The 15,399-nt window shown below is 52.6% G+C and overlaps 1 protein-coding gene across 1 annotated transcript in view; it reads left to right on the top strand.

Annotated features, from left to right (window-relative positions):
• LARP4 (La ribonucleoprotein 4) overlaps nt 1-15,399 on the top strand; it is a 615,863-nt gene that overhangs the window by 369,795 nt on the left and 230,669 nt on the right. The window contains exon 10 of the mRNA XM_069653450.1: nt 2,365-2,468. Coding sequence (XP_069509551.1) covers nt 2,365-2,468 — 104 coding nt within the window. The remainder of the gene's footprint in view (nt 1-2,364; nt 2,469-15,399) is intronic.

Here is a 15,399-nt window from a genome sequence, read left to right as displayed (position 1 = left end):
ATTCCTCACATGATCAGGAGGTTTAGAAGATTCTGGAAAACCATGATCTTAATGGCCCGGATTGGGCCAGGAGAACGTGGTACCCTGACCTTCTGGACATGTCAATCTGCCCTCCAATTCGTCTTCCGCAAAGGGAGGATCTTCTCTCGCAGAAGGGAGGTCAGGTTCTCCATCCAGACATCAGAACCCTCAACCTTCACGCTTGGTTTCTGAAAGGTTGAGATACAAGGATTGGGATCTCCCGGATTACGTGATAAAGGTGTTGCTTTCAGCTAGAAGACCAGCAACAAAGACTTTATGCCGCTGCGGTTGGAACAAATTCTGCAGCTGGTGTAGAGAAAAGAATATCGAACCCTTCTCATGCAGTTCATCAATGGTGTTGGCTTTCTTAATCTACTTAGCAAATTCAGGTATTCAAGTTGCTACGATCAAGGGTTACCTCGCAATGCTGTCAATCTTTAAGCGCATTGCGGAGGAGCCTTCATATTTCAAATTACCCCTGGTAATCCAATTCCTAAAAGGTTTAACTAATGTTCCCCTAAAGCCTTTCCAAGTTCCATTGTGGGACTTAAATCTAGTATTACATTTTCTGATGGGTACTCCTTTTGAACCACTCCACTCTTATTCATTAAGGTTCCTCACTCTTAACAGTATTCCTAGTGGGTCTAACATCTGCCAGAAGAGTGAGCGAATTACAAGCTCTATCTTGCAAACCTCCTCATACCTTTCATAAAGATATGGTTGTTTTACAAGTGAAGCCTCATTTTCTCCAAAAGGTAGTTCCTGAATTCCACATTACGCAGAAGATAACTTTACCTTCATTCTATTCTCCCCACCCAGGGAAAGAGGAAGAGAGGTTAGATGGGCTGGATCCAAGGCGTGCCTTGAGGTTTTTATATCGGCAGACTTGCTAAGTTAAGGCAAGCAGACCAACTGTTTGTAGGTTATGCAGGGCTCAAATTGGGATTGCCAATCACAAAACAAACCATTTCAAGATGGATTATTTTAACCATTTTAGAATGCTACAAATTGGCAGGGAAAAAACCCCCTCAACTTCTTGGGGCTCATTCAACCAGAGGTATCGCAGCCTCTTCGGCTCTCCAAAGAGGGGTTCCGATTCGAGACATTTGTGCGGCTGCCACATGGTTGTCCGCACATAACTTTACAAATTTTACAGCCTGGATTCCTCCTCCAGCCAGGAGACAAGATTTGGGAAAGCTGTGTTACATTCTGTACACTCTTAAAGGCAAATATTCTAATTTTACTCCCTTTTTTACAGTACTGCTATGGGAGTCTTATCAAAGATGAGGAATACGTTGGAGGACACAATCCCTTCGAAGAACAAGTTACTTCTTACCTTGTAACGTTCTTTCGATGGGATGTTCCTCCGACGTATTCCTTATCGCCCCTCCCATCCATCCCCGCAGTAAAACTTCCCTTGTAGTTGCAGCTTACGCTCCTTCAAGGTCAATGACAATTCATGCACAGCTAATTTTAAGCTTCAAAACGGAACAGAGCAACGGACGCTGCGCAAGTCTATTTATATGCACGATGACGTTGGTGCCGATACGAAGACTGTCGAGGGACACCAGCTCGAGGGACGTCTACGCGCAGGGCCCTCTACTGAAAAAATTTCCGAGGCCAGCAAGCTGGAATGGAGAACATCAAAGATAACGAATACAGCGCAGGAACATTCCATCGAAAGAACGTTACAAGGTAAGAAGTAACTTGTTCTTCTGTGCCAGCTGAGTCCAACCATTACTTGTGACCGGCAAAATAAGTATTCAGTGATCTTCATGAACCCTAAACTGTCCAGTGAAGTCTTAAGCTCAATGTACTGTTAAAAATGTTCTTGAGGAACTCAAATCTCAACAGCCTTGCCCTAATGTCCCTTTCACCCTACGCACATATATGCTTACAACACTTTTGTGCTCCTGGCTGACCCTGATTACCAATACTCATCACTGCCTAAAGCCACTTATTTGACAATTTCCTCATCAAGTAGCTAAATGTACATGCTGTTCCACTGGAATGACAGTGTATGTAAAAGCTGGCATTACTGGAAGACCTTTTTAAAGTAGGCTTTCGAAAAAAAACTTAACACCACTTCATCTACTTGAGGCTTGTGCATTTAATGTGCTTTTGTAACCCTGCTTCTTCCAGAGCTGTGCACAACTCTGCTTTATAGTCCTGCATGGCCATAGAAATAGCATATTTCAATTCTCTTTAACATTTAGCAACAGTTTTATTTTAAATAAAGTTTAATAGTTGCATGGGCCAGTGTGTAAGTAGATGGCCATTTTGAATGGGACACCTTGTGGGATTTACTGTTTATTTTTCTTTAATCCTGTTTCTCAATTGCAGGCACCGTTTCCCAATGGTGGGTTTGTGAATGGCTTTGGTTCCTCTGGGTCGTACAAAACAAATGCTTCCTCGTTAAGTATAGGTCGGGCATTCCACAGAAAAAAGTGAGTAGTATTAATCTGGCACTTAATTATGTTTTGGGAATATAATTACCTGTTTGTGAATGTTTGCATCATTTTGGCAGCTTTAATTCAAATATTTCTTCTGATGTTCCTGGGGCCTCTGGCGCCACGCTCTTGTGTTTGCTGGTCATTCTCCTGAAACATGACCCCCCCACTTTAACACATGTATAGAAAGAGGCTAACCATATGAGAACAACCTACGGTCACATGATGGTCATTGTTCTGCAGAAGGCAAGGAAGTGGATAGAATTAAAAAAGAGCTATACTTGTCCTGTCAAACTGAAGCTGGTTAACTTTTGTCCCACCATCTGATTTAGCTTGGAGGCAGGGCTTGTTGTAATAAAACATACCAATAGACTTCTTGCAAAGCTACTGCCCTTAACCCTATGCCCCTGTTAGGAAAGATCTCTCTTGGGGCAACTTTGCCTCCATATTCTGTTGACTCACACCTCCACCCCCCCCCCAAATATTTAGCTTTTGTTTTTTTAACCTTGTCCTGACTGTTTACAGTGAAGTGAAGCCTTCAGCTTCTCTTCCCTTTTGCTCACTTGTTATGGGGAAACTGACTAGTCCTTCATACTGTCAGTACTTGGAAACTGTTTCCCCTTTCCCTTTTTCTTTTTACATGTTTGTTTTGAGTGACTTGCGCAATGCATCTTCCAATGCAGTGAAATGGGGGAGTAGTTAACTCACCCTAGAACTACACTTTGGTAACTTTTAAATGTGTAAAGACAAGCTGGTCGCAGTAGTTGTATTTTTACTGTGTTTTTATTATTATTTTTTTGCTCTTTCGTGCGTTTACTGCTTTTTGCGGCTAGTGTCATTGCATAGCCGCGCAACAAATTTTTTCGCTTTTTCTTTTGGCATTTTGTTCTTTAGCTTTATTCCTGCTTTGCCAAGTAAGGAAATTCTTTTTCTGGTCATGCATTTGCCCAGGAAAGCGGTACTTTTCACAGGCTAGTGCAGGCCACGTGTGTTGGCAGCCAGGATTCCAGTTGCGACTGGCTGGTCCCAATCCACAAACTGGTTTCTGTATGCCTGGAATGTATGCATTTGTTCTCCAGCATGGGGTCTGGCATGGATTCACATGCTCATGAATATTCCCCGTCGTCAGGCTGGGAATCCTCGGTAAAGAAAAAACCAGTATCAGTTTCGTTTCTGATCTGTCTTTCGTAGTAATAACCAATCACTGGTCTCTGCGTCATACTGACCACAGCCAATGACTGCCCTCTACCTAAGCACCGCCTCTGGCAGCCATCTTCAGATTTTTACCGCACGTTCATGTGTTGGGATCCTCGTGCTATTGCTCTCGAGCGTTAGTGCTATTTTTTTCGCGCTTTTTCCACAAAACTTAGATTCTTTCGGTCAAAAGAGCCTCAAGCTCCACCGATCCTACATCCGATCAACGGGGACCCGTGTCGGATTCATCTGTGCCCCTCAAGGGTGAAGATTTCGTCGAGCTACACTTCGGAGGACTCCAGAAGCTTCTCAGGCCCGGTCTCGGACATGGCCCAGGAGAAGGGAAGCTCGACGCCCGGAAAGCTGTTCAGGGCCTGCCCTGGATGCCAGCTGCAGAACGTCTTCAAGGAGGACGAACACTCTTTCTGCCTTTACTGCCTTCATGGGGACAAGACGCACGTGGAGAAGGACTGCGTTTTGCGGCAACATGTCGGAACGGACCATGAAGGACCGCCATCAACGTCTCGCCAGCTGGCTGGAGGGTAAGAGCCCGTCTGGCGAGAAGAAGAAATCTGAGCGGTCTTCTAAGACCTTTGAGGGCGCCCCGGCGACGGGGGCCCAACATAAGGCCAAGCACCGCGAGTCCGCTAGCACCGGGAGCGCCGAACGGTCGGGCTCTACGGGCGCCAGGCAGGGCGCACCCTCCCCGGCACCATCAACCACGAGCAACGCTCTGGGTCGGGTAAGAGGAAGGCCGAGCACCCGGCGAAGCTCCTGGAGAGGCCCCGGTCGAGCTCTAAGGCAGAGGAGGAGCGTGGCAGTGCCCCCTCCCTCAAGGATAAGGCGGTGAGCGCACCTAAGGTGGTGAAGGCCTTGATCCATTCGACCAAGCCCTCTATCGAAACGGTCGCGGCGGCCCTGGCCCAGCCTGTGGAGGCTGCACCAGTGGTGGCGGCCTCGGGGCCCAGAATCTCCCTGCCTCCTCGGAGGGAGTCTTCTTTTGTGCCCATCGATAGGACCCCCGTGAAACCCTCCGTGGGGAAGAAGGGGGGGGCAGGGCGTCGTCGTAGATTCGGCCTCAACCTCAGAAGAGGAGCTGATCGAGGTCCTAAGCCACGGCCTAGGCGTGGAACAAGACCAGCCCGTCGGAATGGGCCCCGACGCAGGTGACGACGACGACATCGTCGAGGATACCGACGGGGCCCCTGCTCGCCCGTCGGATTCCCCTCTGCCAGCGCCGCAAGACAACTCAGCGGCCATTTTGTTGGCTATACAGTCCTTATGCTCCGAGATAAGGACGAGACTACCGTTACCGACGGAGGAACCTCTCCCGTCGGGGGATCCAGAACCGGGACCTTCTGGTGTTCCCCCTACCAAGAAAAGAAGGATCCATCCACCGCCTCCTTTTCAACCATCGCGCCCCGTCCAGCCCTCCTCCCCGTCCACCCGAGGGGATGATACGGGGACTGACACGGCAGCGACGGGTACGGACGACGAGGCATACGATGAGGATTTTCCGTCGTCGCCTCCCACCAGGGCTTCTCCGCCCGACGAGATTGGATCGTTCCACTCAATGATCGCCAGGGCATCCGAGCTTTTCCAACTCTGCCCTGAGGAGAAGAAAAAGGAAGGCTTCCTTTACCAACGGCGCGAGGCCAAGAGGAAGACGGTCCTCGCTGTGCCTCTGTTGGACGACATTTGGGATGAGGGCCTTTCCCTCCTCAAGAACCCTTCCACGACGCCAGCGAAAAGAGACCGGTACGAGAAAAAGTACCGGGTCCCGGACTCGGCCCCCCTATGCCTCCGGGCGCAGCCTACCCCGGACTCCGTCGTCTCCGCGGCAGCCAGGAAGAAAGCGGGGGGGGGGGTGCGGCCTCCACGTCGACTTCCCCGCCGGACGGCGAGGGAAAGAAATTGGATGCCATGGGACGTAGAGTCATCTCGTCGGCAGCGACGACGATTAAAGCGGCCAACGCCTTGGCTATCGTGGCCCGCTACGACAGGGAACTCTGGTACAAGATAGCTCCCCTGCTGGATTTTCTGCCGGACGACAAGAGGGCGGAGGCCCTTGAGATCCTGCAGGAAGGTGAGGTGGCCTCGGACCACGCCATCACCGTGGCGACGGACATCGCCGACACTGGGTTCCGCCAGATGGGCAACGGCGTTTGCCTTCGACGTCGTGGATGGCTCAAGGCTACGGACTTTCGGCAGGACGTCCAGACCAGGGTCCTGGACATGCCCTTCGACGGGAACAACCTGTTTGGGAAGACAGTGGACGATTCCCTTCAGGCCATCAAGGCGGATACTGAGACGGCCCGGGCCCTTGGAGTACTGCAGCAACGGCGGACGCCCTTTCGGAGCGGCGGAGGCAAGGGCGCCTCCAAAAGTTCCGGCGGCGGTTTCGCTTCCTACCGTCAAGCGGCCCGCTCGTCGTCGCAAGAGGCCTACAGAGGACGAGGCAAGTCTGGCGGACCCCGCCGTCGTCGCCAAGGAGGCCAAGGCGGCAAGGCCGCGTCCAAGCAGGATTGAACCGGCCGTGGGGTCGGGCCCCCACCGAAGCACCCCGGTGGGAGGCCGGCTGGCGGGCTTCGTCAGCGTGTGGGAGTCCATCTCCACCGACCGTTGGGTGCTGGACGCCCTGGCCCGGGGCCACGCGCTCGAGTTTCAAAGAAGGTGCCCGCGCGTCCCCCCCGTGGCCAGGAAAGAACTTCACGTCCCTCAACTTCTCCTGGAGGTAAAGGCGATGCTCAGAAAGGGCGCCATCGAACTCGTCCCAAAGAGGCTTCGGGGCTCCGGAGTCTACTCGCGATACTTCCTCGTGAAGAAGAAGACGGGAGGATGGCGCCCCATCCTGGACCTGCGACGCCTGAACAAGTTCGTCAAGGCGCAGAAGTTCCGGATGGTCACCCTCCAGCACGTCCTGGGTCAGCTGGAGGAAGGAGACTTCCTATCGTCGTTGGATTTGGAGGATGCCTACTTCCACATTCCCATCCTAAAGGGGCACCGAAAATTCCTCAGATTCGTGGTCCAAGGGCGTCATTACCAGTTCAAAGCCCTTCCCTTCGGACTACGGTCGGCACCCAGGGTTTTCACCAAGTGCCTCGCACCGGTGGCGGCGCAGCTGCGCCGCGAGGGGATTCACGTCTACCCCTACCTGGACGACTGGCTCATCCGCGCCAAGACGAGGGAGCTCGCCGTGGTCCACACGGCAAGGACCGTCCAACTCCTCACGGACCTGGGATTCTCCGTGAACTACGCCAAATCCCACCTGGTGCCCGCGCAAGTCGCACTGTTTCTGGGAGCGAGGCTCGACACAGTGTCCCTTCTGGCCTCCCCGTCGGAGGAGAGGACCAGGACCATCTTGGGCAAGGTGCAACGGATGTTGGTGGCCGACGCGGCCAAGGTGAGGTCCATCAAGTCCCTCCTCGGGATGATGTCTTCCTGCATCTACCTCATTCCCATGTGCAGGCTCCGGATGCGCCCGTTGCAAGAATTCCTGGATGCGCGCTGGATCCAGACGACGGGCAGCTTCGAGGAAAGGATCAAGCTCGACGAGAGTTTCCGACGAGCGATACGGTGGTGGGGCACCCGCGCGCATCTGACGGCGGGCATGGACTTCCAGACCCCAGCCCACCAGGTGACTGTGACCACGGATGCCTCCCTAGAAGGGTGGGGAGCGCACACCGAAAATCTGCACGCAAGGGGACTCTGGCTCCCGACGGAGAAGTCCCTGCATATCAACGTCCTGGAGCTCCGTGCAGTGTTTTGGGCCCTCCGGTCCTTCCTTCCGTCCCTCAAGGGCAAGGTGGTGAGGATCTTCACCGACAACACCACCACCATGTTTTACATCAGGAAACAGGGCGGAACCAGGTCCCCAGCGCTGTCCAAGGAGGCGCAGGACCTGTGGCATTGGGCCGTCGCCCAAGGGATTCTTCTGGTGCCGTTTCATCTGGCAGGGATAAAAAACACCATCGCCGACTCACTCAGCAGGGAGCTGCGCTCGTGCCACGAGTGGGAACTACGGCAGGATCTGGTGGATCGCCTCTTCCGACGGTGGGGCACACCCCAGATCGACCTGTTCGCGACGGCGACGAACACCAAGTGCCGGAGGTTCGCCAGCAGGTTTCCCCAGACGAGGAGCATGGGCGATGCTTTCTCGTTCCCCTGGGAGGGCCTGTTCCTCTACGCGTTCCCTCCCTTGCCTCTGCTAATCCGGCTCGTCAACCAGCTCAAGAGGTCACGGTGCAGGATGATCCTCGTCGCACCTGCGTGGCCGAGGCAGATATGGTTCCCGGACCTTCTGGACTTGTCGGCGTCCCCGCCAATCAAGCTGCCGGCGGACGCGGATCTACTCTCCAGGGAAGGAGGCGCCATCCTCCACCACGACCCGAAGTCGCTGAACTTGCAGGCCTGGCTCCTGCAGCGCTAGAGTTTGGAGGATACGACATACCGGCCGATTGCAGAGAGGTTCTTGCAAAGGCCAGGGCGTCCTCGACTCTTAAATGCTACGGACACAAATGGAAGAGGTTCTCTGTCTAGTGCCACGCACAGAAGATTAACCCTCTACGGATTACGGCTCCCCAAGTACTGCCGTACCTGCTGACGCTGGCCAAAGCTGGTCTGGCACACGCGTCCATCAAGATTCATCTTGCTGCGATCTCCCGATACACCAGAACCACGGGCCGGACGTCCTTGTGGTCTCATCGTCTGGTGAAAGAGTTCATGAAGGGACTGTTCAGATCGTTCCCGCCGGTGAAGGCTCCGGCCCCGGCGTGGGAGCTCAACGTGGTGCTGACCAAGCTCATGGGACCTCCGTTCGAGCCTCTGCACTCGGCCCCGTTGAAGTTTCTATCGTGGAAAACAGCTTTTCTCGTGGCCATCACCTCCGCACGACGAGTGGGAGAGATCCAGGCCCTTTCCTGCAAGGCCCCGTACTTGACTTTCCACGACACGAGGGTAGTGCTCAGGACGCACCCCTCGTTCATGCCCAAGGTACCGTCGGACTTTCATCTCAACGAACCCTTGGTGTTACCTGTGTTCTTCCCGTCGCCTTCGTCGCCGGCTGAGAGGACTTTGCACTCGCTGGATGTGGCTAGAGCGCTGAAGTTCTACGTGGACCGCACGAAAGGTTTTCGGAAGACGTCACAACTCTTTGTGAACTTTGGACCTGTCAATCAGGGGAAGGCTCTCTCGAAGGCTTCCATCTCCAGATGGCTCTCCGGCTGTATCATGTACTGTCACCGGTTGGCAAACCGACCGCTGCCTGGCCGTCCGAGAGCCCATTCCACCAGAGCGATCGCAGCTACCACGGCGTTCCTATCTGGTGTGCCCCTGCTGGACATATGCAGGGCTGCTACGTGGAGGTCGACGCACACCTTCACGAAATTCTACTGCGTCGACCGGGATTCCAGGGAGGAGTCCAGGGTCGGCCAAGCAGTGCTGCGCAACCTGTTCGCCTGAGGTGAGCCTGGTGAGGAGGTAAGATGCTTAATGTTGAGTTGATGTGATGCTTAATGTTGAGCCTTTGCCACCTCCCGTGGTTGTGCATGTGTGTACTGCTATGTATTCTTTATTCATGAGCATGTGAATCCATGCCAGACCCCATGCTGGAGAAGGAACAAGTTACTTACCTGTAACTTTTGTTCTCCAGCATGGGTCTGGCATGGATTCACATGCGAACCCTCCCGCCTACCCCTCTGCGGCTCTTCACTTGGTCATACTGCCACTTCACGTGCTTCCAAATCTGAAGATGGCTGCCAGAGGCGGTGCTTAGGTAGAGGGCAGTCATTGGCTGTGGTCAGTATGACGCAGAGACCAGTGATTGGTTATTACTACGAAAGACAGATCAGAAACGAAACTGATACTGGTTTTTTCTTTACCGAGGATTCCCAGCCTGACGACGGGGAATATTCATGAGCATGTGAATCCATGCCAGACCCATGCTGGAGAACAACAGTTACAGGTAAGTAACTTGTTCCTTAGACTTGCTCCCAATAGCCTTTCCGTGGTGAATCGCATTTTGAAGTGTGCACAATAGCCTCTGTGAAAATTGCATGTAGAAGTGTACCCAAAAACCTAATAGTATATCATGCTGAGCCGCACCGACTATTCGAGTGGATTGTGTCCTCTGACGTATTCCTCATCTTAGATGTAGTCCATCCAACTTTGCTGCTCTTTGGAAATGTTTTTGGCAGAGGGCGCTGTGCGTCTATCGTCGAGTCGATGGTCCCTCGAAGGCCTCCGTCGAGGGTGACGTCATCGGGTGTATAAGTAGCACCCGTTGGCCTCGGTTCCGTTTTTCCGCAGTTACGTTGCTTCTGACATTTGGCGCGCCTCGAGTTCTGTGAAGAATATATATTTCTGATGTTTGTTAATCTGCTTAGAATCACATGCTGTGCATAGGTCCGACATCCAGTGGTCACTGCGGAGTATTGCATTTTGTTTTTCGTAGTCGAAAAGGGGATGTCGACTAGGCGTGTCTGTAACACTATCCCTATAGTGACGTGTGTTGTACCCACAATCCCTCACGCGTCGAGGTCCCTCAGATTGTTTTTTTCCGCCCAGCTACTGGTAGCCTTTACGCGGAGCTCCTCGAGAGACATTGCAGATTTCATCTCCTCGACCTTTGGTCGTTTTCCTATATTAATATAGAACATATCGATTCCCCCCCCTCGACACTGTTGTGAAGCTGTCTCCGCCGAGCGAGATCTTCGACGGGGACGAGCGGAGGAGATCCTTCGGCGTTGCCGAACACGTGGCCTGGCCTCGCAGGCCAAATACAGTAGGGGGAGTGGGGGTCGTGGGACATCTCTAATTCTTTTCCGAGAATGCCTTTCCTTTTCCCCTTCCTTTCCCTTGGGGTGGTTATCACGTTTTATTGCCTCGGCTATGGAGAGGACACCCTTTATGTTTTGCCCGCTTTGCAAGGGCAAGTTTACTTGGAAGGACAAGCATTCACGGTGTAACCGCTGCTTGCCCCTCGATCACAAGGAGGAAGGTTGCACGGCTTGTCGGCTTCTTAAGCCGAAGACTCTAAAAGACCGTAGGGTCAAAAGGTGGACGGCCTACGCTATGTCGAAGGCCGACGCTCCACCCACCGTCGCTACCTCCGACAGTGACGAGGAACGTGATACCACGACCTCCGCTACGGAAGTCGTAAACCCCCCTAGAGAGCGCACACGCGCTTCGTCGTCTGTCCCCGGCCCCGACGGGCTCGGCTCACGCCCTGCTTATGGGGATGAACACCCCAGCGACACTGACGCACACAAGACCACACATAAGCACACAACCCATGGCTCTTCTTTGCCGAAGGCAAAGAGAGCATCAGCGCCCAAGGAGACGCAGGTTTCACCGGCGGCCTCCTCGGACCGTTCGGATTCGAAGCCCCTCTCGCAACCGCAGCCGCGACCAGCGACTGGGCTTTCGGCAAATAAGGGCGCCACCCCCAAATCATCGGCCGGAGCGCATCAGCAGAAAGCGCATGCCGCCGTAGAGCGTTCGACACCCATAACGTCGAAACCACAGCTCTCCGCTGACAGACGAGTCGCTGAGAGCTTGGCGAGGATCGTGGTAGCTGACGCCCACAAGCGTACGCCGAAAACACAGGGACGATCTCCTTCAGTCGAAGGGATTCCCAGCACACCTGAAGGCTTTTCCGAGGGCGACAGGACACTTTCCTCGAGGTTATGGGAGAGGTCGAGCCGTTTTCAGCTACAAGACACCAATTTTCCCCCGCTAGACCGCTCAGGGGTACCCCATGAAACCATGGAAAGGCTCCATCTCTGCATGGAAAGAATGGAGAGGTTTATGAATGCCCAAAACCCTCCCACTCCAAAGAGAATAAGAGAAGGGCCTCAGGAGGACCCCAGGGCCAAAATTCCAAGATTAGGCAATCCCCACCAGGACACAGCCTCAGACTTCCACAGTGTGTATGACCTCACTGGGGAAGAACATTATTTTGAGGAGGAGGATGATTTTATGGAAGAGGAAGACGGACGGAACCAGGAGGAAGGTCTGGAAGACAGCCCAGACTTGGTAGGAGAAGGCTTCGGAGAAAATACAGAAGAAGGACCTTCTCACCCCTGGCAATCACCATCAATATATTCCGACACTGATGTCCTGAACCTAAATCCTCCTGACATTTCACCTGTTAGAAACACGTCTCCCATTGACGATCAACCCACATTTAATGCCCTGTTGCGCAGAGCAGCAGCACACTTCGAACTGGACACTGGGGAGCTCTCCCCTGAATTAGACTTTGTAGAAAAGGTAATTAAGGAGAAACCCCCGGTCAGTCAGACAATTCCCCTCCTCGCTTCAGTGAGGAGAAGAATCATCCCTTCGCTGTCCACACCCGCACTAATCAGAGGGGTCAATCCTAGAATTGAAAAACTTTTCACTCCTTCACCCTCAGACCCGCTGTACATCAGGGGACATTCCATTCCGGATTCCCTGGTGGTAACCAACACAAGAAAGAGGGCAGGGGTACCACTTTCCACCAGTGAGGCACCACCTGACAAGGAGGGCAAGAGGTTATATGCATTTGCAAAAAGAATTACATCCTCGGCCGCCTTTTCGGCAAGAATTGCCAACAACAATTCTTTGCTCGCTAGCTATGCGGACGCGCAGTGGGCCAAACTGCGCAAGGACGCCGAAGAAGCGCCGGAACCATTACGTACACGCCTGCTTTCAACGATTGGCGAAGGAACCCAGAGTATTGTAAAGAGCTCTCTGGATGCGGCAGAAACTGCGGGACGTTCCCTAGTTCAGGGAATAGTCCTAAAACGACACGTATGGCTACGCAACTCGGGGTTCAAACCGGGGACACAGGCGTCTTTAATAAATAAACCTGTTGAAGACTCAAACCTCTTCGGGAAAGCGGTGGATGAGGCTCTGAAGATGGCTAAAAAAGAGTTTGATACGATCAAAACTCTTGACCAAATCTCTAAGCCCGCTACCAGGCGCGGCTATGGCAATAAACGCTTTTTTCGTGGCCAACGCCAACAACAAAACCAGCAGCAACAGTACCCTGCCACCAATTTCCAGACCAATAGTGGCCAGTACAGCCAAAGAGGACAGCGTCGGGGCAAAGGAAGAGGGCGAGGGTCCACCCCCAGAGGTTCCCAAGCCCCTAACAACACCAAGTGATGCGAAGATTCGCGTCCCCTCCCATGCAACACCGGTCGGGGGCCGGATAACATCCATCCTTCCAGCATGGGAGGGTATAACGTCAGACCGCTGGGTACTTTCCACCATAGTCCACGGATACTGCATCAAATTCAACAGTTCCCCAACATACAAACCCCCGAGGGGACGACGCATGTCACCGGAACATCTTGCCATCCTTCTACAAGAAGTACAGCAACTGCTGGAAAAAGGAGCCATAGAGGTCGTGCCTCTATCTCAGGTAACGGAAGGTATTTATTCAGTGTACTTCCTTGTACCCAAAAAGGATCTAACCATGCGCCCTGTATTAGATCTGCGCCCAGCGAACAAGTTTATCAAACCCCAAAAGTTTCGTATGGTGACCCTACAGGAGGTGATCCCACTGCTATCACAGGGAGATTACATGACAACATTGGACATGAAAGATGCATACTTTCATATTTCAATGTTGCCAGCGCACAGAAAATACCTCCGGTTCATGATAGAGGGCAAACACTACCAGTTCAGAGTGCTACCCTTCGGCATAGCATCAGCACCGAGGGTATTTACGAAGGTACTGGCAGTGGCAGCGGCCCACCTGCGCAGGTTGTCCATCCCAGTTTACCCTTACCTCGACGACTGGCTCATAACGGGATTCTTACGAAACATGCTTCTCCAATACCCAAAAAACGGTAGACCTTTTGTTCCAGTTGGGCTTCTCATCAACGAAAAGAAATCCAGCCTAGACCCCAGCCAAATCAAACAATTCCTAGGGGCTCTAATTCAAACAAAGGACGGCCTCGTCTTCCCCTCCAAAGAGAGGGTCCAAAACATGTTGTTTCAGATCCCTCAATATGTGTCCGGTCGAGAGGTGACGGTACGAGGCATTATGGCGTCGTGTATTTATTTGGTACCTCACGCGCGCCTGCGCCCAATGCAGGAGTGGCTCAACAGCCAGTGGTGTCAGGCCAGCGGACTGTGGGACGACCTAGTGGTGGTCTCGCAGGCCTTAGTTCTCTCGCTACGGTGGTGGACAAAAGAAAACCTAGAAAAAGGGAAACCCTTTGCCACACCCGCGGCGGAAGCCACTCTAACCACAGACTCATCCCTTACAGGATGGGGGGCTCACCTATCCCATCAAACTGCTCACGGAGAGTGGACTCCGAACGTAGCATCCAAACACATCAATCTTCTGGAGCTGCTAGCGGTGTTCAAGGCGCTAAAAGCCTTCAAGGAACACCTACAAAGCAAGACAGTGATGGTCTTTACAGACAGCACCACAGCCATGTATTACATCAACAAACAGGGGGAACCCACTCTCCAGGACTGTCCAAACTGGCCCAGAACATATGGAAGTGGGCTCTCAAACAGAATATGTTCCTTCTGTCACAACATGTACCAGGGGAACTCAATCTGCTGGCAGACAAACTCAGCAGAGACTTCCCCCTGCCCGAAGAGTACGAATGGCGACTGCACGAAGACATCGTCTTAGACGTCTTCACGCAATGGGGGTTCCCAGAAATAGACCTGTTCGCAACCCTGGAGAACTCACAATGCCAAAGTTACACCTCCAGAACCAATCAAAGGGCAACGGTTTGTCGATTCAATGGTCAGGGAGATTTGTTTACGCTTTTCCCCCTACTCCCCTTCTCAACAAGGTAGTGCACAAGATGCACCAGGAACAAGTAACCATGATACTGGTGGCTCCAATGTGGGCCCGACAGCCATGGTTCGCTCACTTGATGGAGATGTCTCTATCTCCCCCAGTGAAACTCCCCTGCCCATACAACATGCTGTCACAAGACAAGGGCAGGACTCTGCATCCATGCCCCCAGAACATGAACTTAGCAGCCTGGCTCCTGAGATCATAGAATTTGGACATCTACAGCTCCCACAGAGATGCATGGACATCCTCAGAAAAGCCAGAAAACCCAACACTCGCCACTGCTATTCTAGCAAATGGAAGAGATTTGTCATTTGGTGCAGAGGAAAAAGCATCAACCCAATTGACTGCTCTCCCACACATATTATTCTATACCTGACCCATTTATTGGATTCAGGTCTAGTGTTCAATTCCATTAAAGTCCACCTAGCGGCACTTTCTGCATACACCACTTCCCAACTCAGTGTTGTGGTGGAAGATCCCTGTTATAAAGGCCTTCATGGAGGGAGTAAAGAGAATACACCCCCCCCCCCCCGATAGCTGACCCAGCTCCCGGATGGGACCATAACGTGGTACTTACCAAACTCATGGGCTCACCATTTGAACCCATGCACAAAGCATCTCTTAAAGACCTTACCCTTAAGACTGCTTTTCTAATAGCTATCACCTCCATCAGGAGAGTAAGTGAACTACAGGCTCTTTCTGTTCTAGACCCCTTTGTTACAGTTCACAAAGATAAAGTGGTTCTACGCACTCACCCAAGGTTTGCTCCAAAATTCATCTCAAAATTCCATGTAAACCAGTCTATAGAACTACCAGCGTTCTTTCAAAATCCTTCCAACTTGGGAGAAAGGACTCTGCACACACGATGTGCGCAGAGCGGTCATGTTCTACATGGAAAGAACCAGACCACTGAGGAAGACTAAT

This window comes from Ambystoma mexicanum, chromosome 3q (genome assembly GCF_040938575.1).
Source record: "Ambystoma mexicanum isolate Mex_15411 chromosome 3q, UKY_AmexF1_1, whole genome shotgun sequence".
NCBI classification, from domain to species: Eukaryota; Metazoa; Chordata; class Amphibia; order Caudata; family Ambystomatidae; genus Ambystoma; species Ambystoma mexicanum.
Note: the sequence above shows the minus strand (reverse complement) of the source record. Positions and strands in the feature narration are given on the sequence as shown.